This window comes from Pipistrellus hanaki (assembly GCF_964339955.1).
Source record: "Pipistrellus hanaki genome assembly, chromosome: 16".
Lineage (NCBI taxonomy): Eukaryota > Metazoa > Chordata > Mammalia > Chiroptera > Vespertilionidae > Pipistrellus > Pipistrellus hanaki.
Genome location: NC_140518.1, coordinates 46,530,859 through 46,544,642, shown reverse-complemented (window position 1 = coordinate 46,544,642; position 13,784 = coordinate 46,530,859). Strand labels below are relative to the sequence as shown.

Genomic DNA, 13,784 nt, shown 5'->3' with positions numbered 1-13,784 from the left:
GGGGCGGGCCGCGCCCTCCAGCCCGGCGCCCGGCGCGCTGCCTTAGCGCCGCCTCCCCGCGCCTCAGTTTCCCCGTCTGCGCGAGCAGCGGAGGGGCCTGCAGGGTCCGGGCGCCCCCGTGCTCGCGCGGGAGGCTTCACCCCCTGCAGGCGCCTCCCCTGCGCCCCGGGGGGCGTGCCCACCGCACCCGCCGCCCTGCGCCCGCTGAGGGGCCCGCCCGGCCGCCGGGGTCTGTCTGCCCGGGGCCTGGCGGCGGGGGGCCATGACGCCTGGCCGGGGCTGAGGCCCTCGAGCGCCCTCAAGCCCAGGCCCGCTCCGGCCGCTCCGCCCGGGAAATGCCGCCAAGGTTGTCGCCAGAGACACGAGAGCCGCAGGTGCAGCTCGGGCACAAGCAGGCGCGCGATGTGTGCGTGTCATGACTCCCCGTGGGGCCGGCATTCCCATGCGGACAGTACACCTTCGCTGTTTGCTGTCCGCCCTCCGCCGCACACAGGCCCCGTAAGTAAATGCCGAGTGAGTGAACCGCGGGCCGAGCACAGTCACCCTCAGGGTGGGGGCTGGTGTTCGTCTCACACGAGGGAAACCGGCCCGCGCGGAGAGGCCCAGAGGTGAGAAGAGCGAGGCCACCGGGCGGGCCTCTCGCAGAGGTGACCTCAGGGTCACCTGACAGCCGACAGCGCGGCCGGCAGCCGCCTGACCGCCCGCCCCTGGCAGGAATGTGGGTCCGGAGCGTCCCCACGGCGGAGGCTCGGGTTACAGGCTCGCGCGTCACTGCGGGCTCCGGGGGAAGGACGGCCCCGCCCCACGCTGCGCGTCTCCGAACGCAGCCCGGCGCCTTTAAGGCCGGGCCACCAGAAAGTCCCGCCCCCAGGGAGCGCGCAACCCGACGGGGCGTGGCCTGGCCGCCATTGGATGAGTCGCTTAGTGTTTCGGAGAGAGAAGGCGGGTCTTCGCGCTCTGATTGGACTTGGGGCCTGCTCGTCTGCGTGCCTGTCGGAGTCGGCGTCGGCTCCCGGGTTCAGATTCCACGCTCGGGCAGCGGGGAGCTGGACGCGGGAGGCCCGGGGCGCCCGCCGGCAGGTGCGCTGACGCCAGGACGCAGGTACGGCCGCTGCCAGCTGCCCGCGCGGGGTCCCCGGCCCGAGGCGAGGCGCGCAGGACGCAGGTCTGGGCCGCGGCCTCACGGAGGAAGGAGGAGATGAGGTGGCCTGGCTGGGGCCTCCAAGCAGGGCTTCGAATCCCGTCTCTGGCCCGTCACTCAGTTTCTCAGGGCTTCGTGCCTCTGTGGACCGACCCGGACGGGCCCTCTGAGCCTGCGCGGGGCCCGCTCAGCCTGACCCCGGCGAGCAGTGGGGAGAGGACAGGTGGCGCCGGGAGGGCTATTTTTAACCGCCTGTCCGCGCTCCCTCCCCCGAGTTGGAAGCTGCGGGCTGGGCCTGCGTGGCCCGCCAGATGGGGCAGGCGGGCCAGGAAAGCTCTTTGCGGCTTGTAAAGGGCACTCCTGGCTTCGCTGGAAGCGGAGGCAGCTGCTGCGCCCAGGTGGGCGCCCCCAGCCTTTGACCAACCCAGGCCCCGGTGCCTGTTTATAGTCTGAGACATGGAGAGTGGTGCTGGGGCTGAGTCCCCAAGTGGTTCAGGCTTCTCCTCACCTGGCAACAGCCCTGGGCGGCCCACCGCCCGCAGCTTATCTTCTCTGTCGCTTGGCTCCCCACACCGAGGACAGCTCCCCATCCCCAACGTCCCAAGCCCAGGAGGCGCAGAGAGGCCCCTGTCGCCGGGCCCTGGCCAGTCCTCCATTTGGATCTGTGTGTGCAGTTCCTTTGCCTGCTGGGCACAGGCCTTTGGCCTTGACTGGCACATACCCACTGACAGGCAGCTCCTGCCCAGGCAGCCTGGGCCCTCTCACCAGTCCCGTCATTGACTTGATAGCTCTGCCTTGGGGCTACTCTGTAGAGATTTGGAGGTAACTGGCCTCACTGAGATCCCCCAAAGGTCTGAGAGGCCCTCCAGGGCAGGCTGTCTAGGGTTGTGGTCGGCAAACTGCGGCTCTCGAGCCACATGCAGCTATTTGGCCCCTGGAGTGTGGCTCTTCCACAAAATACCAGCTGTGGGCACGCACATACAGTGCGATTGAAACTTCGTGCCCATGTGCAGAAGTTGGTTTTCAGCTCTCAAAAGAAATTTCAATCGTTGTCCTGTTGATATTTGGCTCTGTGGACTAATGAGTTTGCCGACCACTGGGGTAGGGCTCCAAGTCGTGGATTTCCCTGGGCCTTGCTGCCTCCCCTGTGCCCGCCCTGGTTAACCAGGACGAGGCCGCCTCTAGGACCTGTCCGGAGGGTTTGCTGTTGTGGGTCCACAGACCCCCTCCTCACTGTGTGGTCCAGCAGCGTGTGTCTGTAAAGCTGGAGTGATGCTGAGACCTTCTATGGGTCTGTGATGTCAGGAATCCCGGGGTTGGGGTGCTGGGCCCCTTTGACCTGCCTTAGGCACTTGCTGGGTGAGCCCTCTGTCCAGCGGGTGGGGTAGGTTGTTTGCAGGTTGGGGAAGGGGCTCAGGCAGTTCCCCTTCTCACAGAAACCTGTGAGTGGCCACTTTCTGCGGAAGCTCTCAGGAACCCCCTTGGGGGCTTGAGCCAGCGACCCCAGGATGATGGATCGAGAGTGCCCACCCTCGCCTGCCGTGTCTGCCTGGCTGCCCATACTCAGTGGTCCCTGCACCCTGGCTCTCTTTTAGGCAGACATGGCAGAGTTCTCCCAGAGACGGGGGAAGCGGCATGATGACGACATGCTGGGCAGTGCTGTGGACTTCCTCCTGGCCAATGCCCGCCTGGTGCTGGGTGTGGGCGGGGCTGCCGTGCTGGGTATTGCCACCCTGGCTGTGAAGCGGGTAAGGCCACGGTGGACCAGTTACACCTGGGGCTCCCAGAGGAGGATCACAGGGCTGGGGCCTGCAGCGGGGCCCGGGCGGGGGCGGGGGACCGTCCAAGCTGGCATCTGCTTCTATACCCAGCAAGCTTGTTTGCTTTGCCCTGGGGCTTTGCTGTGCTGCCCCGGCTTCAGGTGCTCTGATCTGTGCCACTCTGCCCGCAGCTCATTGACAGGGCTGCCAGCTCTCGGGACGAGGATGACGCCAAGGCAGACGCCACGAGCCTGGAGGACAGTTGGAAGGAACTGAGCCTGCTCAAGGCCGCACCACGCCCACAGCCCCGGCCCTCACCTGCTGCCCACAGCCAGCCTGTGCTGCTCCCAGTCCCCTCACATTTTGCCTCAGGTGAATGGCACCCTTCCCCTCTAACCTGGTGGGTCCCCCTTTGGTGGTCACACTCAGGAGATGCAACTCAGGCTCTGCCACCAACTGACTGTGTGCCCGTGCAAGCCCCTGTCCCCCCAGGGCTGTGGCTCCCTGCATGTTTCATGGTGTGCGTTTCTGCCCTTCTGCCACCCACTGGGACACGTGGACTTTGGGGGTGATGTCGCAGTCGGGCAGTAGCCTTATGATATAGGGGCTCAGATCAGGAAACAGGTCCAGGACCCCACTGCTCTCTGCATGAACTGTTTTGGCCCCAAAGAGTCGGGGAGCTGGGGCAATGAGAACTTGTCGTCAGAGTATTCTTTCTACTTGAGGACTTGAGCTGGGTGCCGCTTCTCAGCTGGTTCTTACAGGTGAGGGGAAGGAGGCCCAGGCCAGGACACACCTGGTGACCTGGGAGATTCGTGGCTCCTCACAGGGCCTTCTGACATGTTCCCTGGCCCTTTCACTCTGCAGAGGGGCCTGCAGGTGCTGACCCTCAGTCGTCTCCTCAGCTTACCTCCCCAGGACTCTTGTGCCTGACCTTCCAAGAGAAGCTGTTGGCGTTCGAGCGAGACCACGTGAGCATCCCAGGGTCCCACGTGGCTCTGGCCAAACAGTTGGCTGGCGACATTGCCCTCGAGCTGCAGGCCTACTTGCAGAGCAAGTTCCCAGAGCTGCCCTTTGGGGCGCTTGTGCCCGGGGGGCCGCTGTATGATGGCTTGCAGGCAGGGGCTGCTGACGACGTGCGTCTCCTGGCGCCCCTGGTGCTGGAGCCGGGCCTGTGGAGCCTGGTGCCTGGCATGGACACCGTGGCCAGGGACCCTCGCTGCTGGGCTGTGCGTAGGACTCAGCTTGAATTCTGTCCCCGCGGGAGCAGCCCCTGGGACCGCTTCTTGGTGGGTGGCTATCTCTCTTCCCGCGTCCTGCTGGAGCTGTTTCGCAAGACACTGGCCGCCTCCGTCAACTGGCCCGTGATCGGCAGCCTTCTCGGGTGCTGGGTCCGGCCCAGCGTGGCTTCGGAGGAGCTGCTGCTGGAGGTGCAGCACGAGCGCCTGGAGCTCACCGTCGCCGTGTTCCTGGCCATCACCGGTGCCGGCGCCGACGGCCGGCTCCTCGTGGCCTGGCCCCTGGAGGGGCTGGCTGGGAACTTCTGGCTGCAGGACTTGTACCCGGCAGAGGCTGCCCGGCTGCGAGCTCTGGACGGCTGTGAGGTTGGGACCCGCCAGCGGCTGCTGCTGCTGCTGTGTCGTGTCTGCCAAGGCCATCCGGCCCTGAGGCAGCTGAGCCGGGGCCACCTGACCCAGGTGGTTCTCCGTCTGGGCGAGGAGGAGGCAGACTGGGCGGAGGGGGTTCTGGGGGAGCGTTTTCTGCAGGCCGTGGAGCTGCTCCTCAGCAGCCTGGAGCAGGCCAGCCTGCCCTGCCATTTCAGCCCCGGTGTGAACCTCTTCGCCAGCCTGTGCCCGGAGGAGGTGGACAGCCTAGGCTACGTGCTGTACCGCGGCCTCCAGGCCCCCGAGGGGCTGCTGCTGTAGACGGGGCAGGCAGGCTGCGTGTGTTCTGATGCTGGAGAGCACCCTTCCTCTAGCTTTTAGCCAGGAAAAAAAGGTGTTGGCTAAGGCCGGGGTTAGCATGTGCATAGGTAGCCATCACTGGGACCTTCTGAGCCCAGAGAGCTTGGGGCAGCACTGCCTCTCAGGCAGCCTGGAGGGCCAGCCACTCACACCCACTCCCTCAGTCCTCTGGGCCGACCCGGTACCTTGGGCTTGGTCCCTCATCACCAGCAGTGGATCCCCTGACAGCAGATGGTCTGCTGTCCTCGGCAGGTGTTTTTCTGTTGAGGGTGAGTTGGTGCTTTCCTTGGGTGCCAGCTCCAGGCATCTCTAGGCGCCTGGTGCAGGATGGTGAACACCTGGTGTTTGTTCATCCCCACGGGCCGGACTCACCTGGTAGCTGTGGCATGGAATGCAGCTTTTTGACAGACTTCGAAGCTGGTGTTTTCTGATGTCTGTGGTCTAGTTTGCTTATTGAGCCCTCTCCCCCACCCTGGAGTGGGGGCTCAGCTTGGGGTGCTGCCCACCTCACACCTGTGAGGCCCTTTCCCCTCCATCAGGCGAGTTCTCTCCTGCAGAGGGCCCTGTGGGAGCCCCTGCCCACCGGGAGCCAGGGCTCTGCCCGCCTTGCCCAGAGCCAGCTGTACTGTGCCAGCCAGAGAGCGGCGGCGGCCTCCCGGGAAGGCCTGTGGGCAGGTGGGCCTGGGCCGTGCCACAAGGACAGCTCAGCCGCCTCCTGGGTTCCCCTGGGCCCGCAGAGTCAGGGATAGGGAAGGGAGGGCTGCCTCCCCTCCCGTGTGCCTCCTACCGTGTCCTTCCTGCTGAAGCCGAGCTGTGCCTCAAAGAATGTGAACCAGAATAAAAGAGAAAACAAGCCTTCGTGTGACTCATGCTGTCTCATAAGCAACTGTTGGGAGTTCTGGAAGCTGGGCCAGAGGGGCTGGGAATGGGCTGGAGGGGCTCATTTCTCTGGAAAAGCTTATATGGAAGGAGGTTACAAGATTGCGGGTGTGATGTTCTGCTTTTGTAATGGGAACCAACTCGGGTTTTGTACCTTCCCGAAGCCTGAGTTTTTTATTCGAAGCCCCTGTGCTTTCTGGGATTGTGCCAGGCTCTGGGCCGACGCTCCTGCCAGCACTCATTCCAGCTGGAGCTGCCAGCAGTGACAGAGCAGTGTGACCTCTCTCTCCCTGTCCAGACGGGGAAGCAAGTGCATCAGTGTCCATTGCTGGGGCTTACTGCCTTTGTCAGCAGATGACAAACGAGGCCCTGTCCTTAAGGTGTGGCCACCATCGCCATGCTCCTCCCCTCCTCTCCTCTGCACCCAGTGTACTTCCTAAGTAGTCATCCAAGGGACGCCCATGGGACAGGAACCTGGGCTGCCCCTGGAGATTATGATGACTGCACTCAGAGGCTATGACAAGGGTCAAAGGGCAGGAGACTGGCTTAGCTGAGGGCCATTCAGATAACTTGTCTCAGGAGCTGGTGCAAAGAGAGCCTTAAGCAGCTGTAATGGCAGCCTAGGGTTGGCCAGGGACAGCCTGGAGGCAGCGGCTGTGCGTTGTATTCTCATCATAATACCTATTTCCTAGGGTGGCTGCGAGGAGTAAGTGCTGGTGGGAGCGTTAGCCCGGAGCCTGGCCCAGGATGAATGCCTCCCCAAACCGGAGGCTGCTGGGCCTTGGTGCCTCGCTCACAGACGGAGCCCGAGCACAAGGATGCCTCCGCCACCGGGCTGCCTCTGCCATGGCGGGCTCCTAAGGCAACTGGTACCTGCTGGAGGCTGGCCTGGGCGTGGCTGGGGCGGTGCAGAGGCCTCTTAGAAGACCAAACCCCACGTGTGGTCCCCTCTGGGGAGGCCTCCTACTTGAGGTAGCTCTGAATTTCCCCAAACACCGTGATTTCAGTAAGAAAAAACAGGGATGAATTAAAAGAGAAATGAGGTGTTTGTGGTTACATCGCCAATACTCGGTTAACATCCGGGACTTGAGTTTCTAGCCGAGAGCTGGAAACAAATCACTGTTTTGCTAGGAGCCTTTGCAGGAGCTTATGTCTGGCTGGCTCAGTCCTGGTCTGTGCCAGGCGCAGGGGTTGTTGCTACCATTACACGGATTCCCTTTGACGCAAGGATGACGCCAGCTCTGCGCCAGGTGCGTCTCGGTCTGAACATCGTGTACGCAGACCTCAGCTGTGGTGGGCAGCCTGACAGTCGTCGTCCTGGCCTGGTTTAGCGTTGCCCAGGGCCCATGCCCGCAGTTGTGGTGCCACCTGCTCAGAATGAAAGTCATGGTTTGAAGTGTCACCCACATGGCTCAGGAATAACTTCCTGCATAGAAACATTTCCTTTTACTTCACTCCTGAGGGTGTCTCCTCAGAAGCACTTAGCTGCGCAGAACAGCAACAGAGTCCTCAGCTGCACAGCATCCTCTCCGCTGGAGGAACAGGCATCTCGCGTAGACCTGCCATTTGTTTCAGCCATAAGCCCTGCGGTCTTTGTGCACAGGGGCTCCCTCATGAGGAGATTCCTGGCCATGGAAAGCATTCAAACTTGTTCAGATCCTGAAGGATCTCAATTTTTAAAAATACATTTTTATTGATTGCAAGAGGAAGGGAGAGGGAGGGATAGAAACATCTGTGATGAGAGAGAATCATGGATCAACTGCCTCCTGCACCCCCCCTACTGGGGATCGAGCCCACAACCCAGGCATGTGCCCTTGACTGGAATTGAACCTGGAACACTTCAGTGCATAGGCCAACACTCTATCCACTAAGCTAAACCAGCTAGGGCAAAAAATATACTTATTTTCTAATCAGAAAATTAGCCTTTTAAAAAACCCCGGTAACATCACAATTTGGTTGCACTTAGTTCAATGAGGAAGCTAAGGGTGTCCTGGATGACACCCAGAGTGTATTCCAAAGCCAACAAATGGCCCTGCGGACGGTGTTTGGGTCACCTCTGCACTGCTGCCAACTTCCTGAGGTAACAGTGTGGTTGGCTGGAGTCTCACAGCAGGAAGGCCAGAATCTGACTCTCTCACTTGTGTGCTTTTGCACCAAACTCTCCAGGCTACCCCCAGCCACCTCCGTGTGAACTTGAGTGGTCTGAGGCAGGCTTGTCCCTAGCAGGATGGCCAATGGGGCACGTGGCACCACCCCGGTGTGCTCATTGACCCATGCCGCCTGTGTATTCCAGTCAGAGTCCTTGGTCCCAAACAGCTGACGTTCTGGGCTGCAGCAGCCCTACAAGGAAAGGCAGCTTTCAATTTGCCCCAAAGGGGAGCAGGTCTCAGGGAGCAGGCCTCAGTGCCGAGCTGTTGCCTGAAGTGACTGCAATGCTGAGACTGTCTGGCTGCTAGGATGACAGAACTTATATTTTTAGATTCCAGCTGCTTAAGAGCAGTGAGCATCCAATTCAGGCGCCCTCAGCCAGCAGCAGCTGTGCGATGCGGCCACTCTCACTAGTTCTCAGACTGAGGCAAGAAGGGGTGCCTCAGGGAAGTGCAAGATGCATCAGCCAGAGCGCCTCTTCTCTGAGGCAGCGGTGGCTGTGGCAGAGAGAACATTGCATTTCTAAGAGGGTAGCGTGCAGGCGGAGACGGTTTCAGTCCTCTTAGCTGCTCGGAGAGGAAGAGCCTGTGTCCCTTGCAGTGGAGCTGGAGGCTGAGAAACGGCACAATTAGGTGGCCTAGTTCCTAGTTGTGGCTCGTGGCCGGGGCTTAGTAAGTGGGGGTCATTTTATCCTGTCCTGCCTGTGAAGCTGTAGATGGGGTTCAAACCTTCTGTCAGTCGGGGGAAGGATCCACTTCTCAGTACGCTGAATGCTGCTAGCCCGAGTCGAGACACGAGAAAGTCCCTCACAGGCTTTTATTTTTATATTTTTCCCTCATAGGCTTTTATTTGAGAAGTCCTCACTACAGTCAAGCCTGGAATCCTCCACCAAAGCGTCCCCAGTTGACTAGCACCAGGTGTCACAGGCGAGGCCACTCAGGTTCAGTGGTGAGGGCCCAGCACTGAGCCATTGGGGTGCCAGGACCTGAGCTGAGTTTGTCCTGGCACAGCCCGATCGAGCAGTTCTTGGTCTTGGCACATATAGGTGTCACCTGTACAAAGAATAGAACTCACAAATGCCTCTAGTATCCTGAGTCTGAAAGAACTACAACTCAACAACGAAGACGACCCAATTGAAAAATGGACAAAAGACTTGAGTAGGTAACTGTCCAAAGATATACAAATAGCCACAAGCACATGAAAAGATGTTCAACATCAGTGGTCATTTTGAAAATGCAAGTCAGTACCACAATGAGCTATCACTTCACACACACTAGGGTGGCCATAATTTTTTAAAAAGGAAATAATTATTGGTAAGACTGTAGAGAAATAGGACCCTCGTGCATTGGAGATGGGAATGTAAAATGGTATAAAGCTGCTGTGGAAAACCATTTGTTAAACAGAATTACCACGTGACCCAGTAACTCCGCTCCTACATATATACTGGAAAGAATTAGACAGGTGTTCAAATACTTATACTTGAATGCATATAGCAGCACTATTCACACTAGCTAAAGGTAATTAATAACCCAAATGTCCATCAGCAAATTAATGAACACAATATAGTACATCCATATGATGGAATATCATCATAATAAAGAGTAACATGCAGATTGACCATCACTCCAACACACAAGATGGTTGCCCCCTTGTGATCAAAGATCCTGCTCCCATGTGGACACAAGATGGCCAGCAGGGGAGGGCTTTTAGGAGGAACCAGGCCTGCAAGGGATGGCAGCTGAGGGTGATCAGGCTAGCAGTGGAAGGCAGTTGGGAGGGACTAGGCCAGCAGAGGGAAGTTGGGGGCATATAGGCTGGCAGGGGAGCAGTTAGACATCAATCAGGCTGGCAAGGGAGTGGTTAGGGGGTGATCAGGTTGGCAGGCAGGAAGCAGTTAGGGGAAATCAGGAAGGTAGGCAGGCAAGCAGTTAGCCAGCAGTCCTGGATTGTGAGAGGGATATATGACTGCCCGTTTAGTCCCAATTCCTTGAGGGGTCCCAGATTATAGAGGGTGCAGGCTGGACTGAGGGACACGCCCCCATGCACGAATTTCGTGTACCGAGCCTATCTATAGTCTATATAAAACCTTAATATGCAAATAGGCCAAACGGTCACTGTGGTGTGCTGACCACCAGGGAACATTCACGGAACATGGTGGGTGGCGGCCGCGGTGGGATGATGGAGCAGGTGAGTGGGGGTGCCAGACCAAGCAGGGACCCAGTCACTGTCATCAGGGCAAGATTCTGGTGATTACTGAAAATTCTTTGCTGCTGTGCACCATGGTCCTGCCCGGGGGCTCACACCTGTTGCTGGTGCCCAGTGACGGCCCTGGTCACTTGGCTCCATTAGCAGGTACGAGCAGCTGCTGCTGGCCCTGATTGCCCCTCAGGGCTTCTTCACCTCCCCCTGCCCCTGTGCTGGAACCCAGCACTGGTCCCTATTGCTTGGTACTGTCAGCAGGTGTGAGCAGCGGCTGCCTGCTCCAGTCACCCCTGAGGCCTTCTTCACCTCCCCCTGCTCCTGAGGGGTGATCAGGGCAGCAGTGCTGCTTGCACCTGCTCAAGGTGCAGACCCCAATCGCTCTACACCATCAGTGGGTGTGCACAGAGCCAGTGCCGTTTGTGTGTGGGAGTGGCAGCGGCAAGAGTGGGGCTGCTGGTAGAGGGGACAGGGCTTGGGGGCTGTGGAGGATGGGCCGAGACCTGCCCCAGTGGCCACTGCAGCCTTGTGGCCCACGTTCCTTTCACGATGCACAGATTCCTGCACCGGGCCCCTAGTTCAGTCATAAAAAAGGAACGAGGGTCCAAGGTTCTATGTGGATGAACCTTACGAAGCACAGGAGGTCACATTCTGTATGACTCCATTTATTTTGAGAGAAAGGGAGAGGGAGAGATAGGAACATGATGAGAATAATTGATGGGCTGCCTCCTGCACATCCCACACTGGGGATCAAGCCTCCAACCCAGGCATGACCCGAAATCGAACTGGTGACCTTCTGGTTCATGGTCAACAACCACTGGGACACCCTGGCTGGGCACTTACGATTCCATTTATATGAAACATTCAGAATAGGTAGGACCAGACACAGGATATGGACTGGTGGTTTCTGGGTCTGGGGGAAGCCCAAATCCTCACAAATGCAGGGTCATGACGTGAACCACTGACAAGGTGCTCCAGGAGCAGCTGCACGTCTGAACGTCGTCCGCCTGCCTCCCATCCCCCACCAGCCAGCGCAGCAAGGCGTCCCCACCCCCCCCCAGGACGGGCCGGGTGTCCCAAGACCTAAGGAGTCACTTGTTCGGCAGCTGGACGTGACTGGCAGCTCCCACCGCTCTGCTGGCCTCGCCCTCACAGAGCCAGTGCACTGAGTGCTGTCCACAGGGCCGGTAACGGCAGGCAGGCACGGGCGGCCTTCGGAGGGGAGGGAGGCAGATCTGAATCACGCTGTCACCTTCCCTGCAGGACAAGGTGCGAGAAGCTGGGCTTACCGCTTGCCATGTTGTCAGGGGAAAAAGGCACCGGCTGGAGGGAGACCATGAGGGCCAGAGGCTGGCAAGAGGGCACTGGCTGGTATCTACACCCCCTGCTTCTGCCACGTTCCCCAGACTCCGCACCTGAGCCGCCAGAGTGAAGGGTGAAACTCTTTATTAAGGCACCTGAGCAGGCGTGTCCTGGCGACAGAGGCTTCTAGATCACGGGGAGAAAGACTTCTGTAGACAGTTCTAGAGCAAGAGCCCCTTCCCAGGATGTCAGTGGAGAAGCCCTCCCTGCGCCCGGAGCCACGGTGTGCTGGTCTCAGGGAGGTGCCGAGGCCCGGAGGCCACAGCCGCCGCCAACAGGACCTCGGGGGCGGGGATCCCGGCAGCTTCGGGGCCTCCTCGGCAGCGGCATGGCCACTTGGAGCCCAGGCACAGGTGGCCTTCTGGAGGAGCAGCCTGGACCTGACTCCTTAACCCAGGCCGGCTGCAGCCCCCCTGTCCCCCAGGGGGTGAAGGGCCGCTGGGTCCTAGGAAGACAGCTCCTCCGGGAAACAAGAGGACGTGCCCGTTCACCCTCCTCGGCCCTGAGGACAGAAGGGGCGGGTGTGTCCAGGCTGGTGGCAGAGGCTGCATTTCCGAGGTTTCTTGGCCGTGGACCCCGGGTCGGAGGAGCCGGCCCGCGCTCTCTTGCTTGTGGGCTGGGGCCCGTGGGGTCTCCCGCCGCCTGCTGGCCAGGGCACGGCTCCTGAAGCCCCTGTGGGAGGAAACAGGGAAAGTCACACTGACGCTGGAAGGAAATGCAGGTTCCTTTCTGTACTCACCGCCACCCCAGACCAGGCCACTGCTCTGCACAGCACACAGATCCCTGCGTAGGCCCTGAGCCCCGGAGGCGGCCCACGTGGTGCTGGAAATGAGCGCTGCCCCTTCTACTGAAGCGGGAACGCAAGCAAGAGGCTGGCCTGAGGTCAGGAGGCGGGGCAGCAAAGACAAAAGGGCCTGTGACCACCCCGTTCCCCACCTTCCACGCAAAGAAACCCGCTCTGTCAGCCAGGGGAGCGGTCAGCTGGCCTGGGGGGCAGACCTGCTTCCTCTCAGCGGGAGGAGTGGCTCTGCGTCTGAACTCTCCACGCAAACGGGAGTCTGTCCCAGCAGGGCCCCTCTGGCTCTGGCAGCCAGCCCTGCACTTTAAAAAAAATTTTATTCACTTTTAGAGAGAGGAAGGGAGAGGGATAGAGATAGTAACATCAATGGTGAGAGATTGATATTACTATCTCTCTAAAATGATCATTGATTGGCTGCCTCCTGCATGCCTCCCACTGATCAAACCTGCAACCCAGGCATGTGTCCCGACCAGAAATCAAACTGGCAACCTCTTGGTTACTGGGTCAACATTCAACTGCTGAGCCACACCCGCCGGACCAGCCCCATACTTTTTTTACTGAGCCTTCTGGGTCAAGCATGTCAAACTTGTGGCCCTGGGCCTCATGCAGCCACAATGAATATTTTTGCAGCCCAGCCAATATACCCGTATGAGCAGTTATTTGCAATTATGGAAGGAAATATCTCCTGTCAGATCCAGAGTGACTTTCACCTGGAGTCAGTTTTGAAAGTGATCACTGTGCCTAAGCTTTCCCCTGAGGCAGGAGGGCAGGGGAGAGGCCGAGCCGGGAAGAGAGCACCCTTCCCGGGACGCAGATAGCTCGTGGGCTTTACACTGGACTCTCCAAACAAGCCCGTTTCTGTGGGAACGGCAGCTTTTGTTCTTTTGCGGTCACTACACCACCCTTGTTTGGCCCCTGTTAGCCTTTGCATTTGACCTGCTTGCTCTGGGTTCTTCCTGTGTGTTCAGAGCTGTGACATGTTAGAGCCACAGCCTGAGACTGAGCGCCTTCAGGACTCTGATGGAGACAGACAGGTGCCCATCTTATTGAGGAAACCAAGGTTGAGACCAGGTCCTGTGTTCAAGGTCAAACTGCTGGGCTGTAGAACCAGCACGTGACAAGCTCCCAGTAGGCCTTTGTCATGCTCAGAACTTACGCTCTGCTGCACACGAGAGCAGGCAGGCCACTTCTCTGTGCCTTCACTACCTCCTGGACCGACACCCGGTGCCCGTCTCACAGGCCCGTTTGGGGTGCCACCCACACACCGTGTCTATAACCTTGGGCACGTTCCTAGACATCCTCAGGGCCAGTTTCTTCATTGAAAAAACGAGGCTGATGGAAATGACCCTGCAGGGTTACAAAGGCTACAGGGCACGGGGCTGGGATTAGGCCGACCTCAAGTCGCTGTGAGACCCTGAGCAAAGTCACTTCCTCGTGTGTAACTGTGACCAGGCTTACCTGGTGAGGATGGAGGACAGCAAGCTACCAGACTCCCGTGGCACCCTTTGTTTTGGGACACAGATGGAGGAGCA

The 13,784-nt window shown here is 59.4% G+C and overlaps 3 protein-coding genes across 5 annotated transcripts in view; 1 reads left to right on the top strand and 2 right to left on the bottom strand.

The window, feature by feature from the left end:
* The window catches only part of SHMT1 (serine hydroxymethyltransferase 1), a 1,020,383-nt gene that overhangs the window by 932,952 nt on the left and 73,647 nt on the right, over nt 1–13,784 (bottom strand). The window lies entirely within an intron of this gene.
* Nucleotides 123–5,720, top strand: MIEF2 (mitochondrial elongation factor 2). 3 transcript variants are annotated; one of them, XM_084861558.1, is made up of 4 exons: nt 123–498; nt 2,737–2,889; nt 3,093–3,273; nt 3,769–5,720. In XM_084861558.1, exons 1-4 carry the CDS (start codon nt 403–405, stop codon nt 4,824–4,826), a joined length of 1,488 nt encoding a protein of 495 aa, XP_084717684.1. In that variant the 5' UTR covers nt 123–402; the 3' UTR covers nt 4,827–5,720. The 3 variants fall into 3 exon arrangements, with proteins under 3 accessions (XP_084717684.1, XP_084717686.1, XP_084717685.1); XM_084861560.1 differs by lacking the exon at nt 123–498 and adding an exon at nt 519–1,102 and having other exon boundaries at nt 2,741–2,889; XM_084861559.1 differs by lacking the exon at nt 123–498 and adding an exon at nt 520–1,102.
* TOP3A (DNA topoisomerase III alpha) overlaps nt 11,521–13,784 on the bottom strand; it is a 30,150-nt gene continuing 27,886 nt past the window's right edge. The window contains exon 20 of the mRNA XM_084861508.1: nt 11,521–12,125. Coding sequence (XP_084717634.1) covers nt 11,941–12,125 — 185 coding nt within the window. The 3' untranslated portion in view covers nt 11,521–11,940. The remainder of the gene's footprint in view (nt 12,126–13,784) is intronic.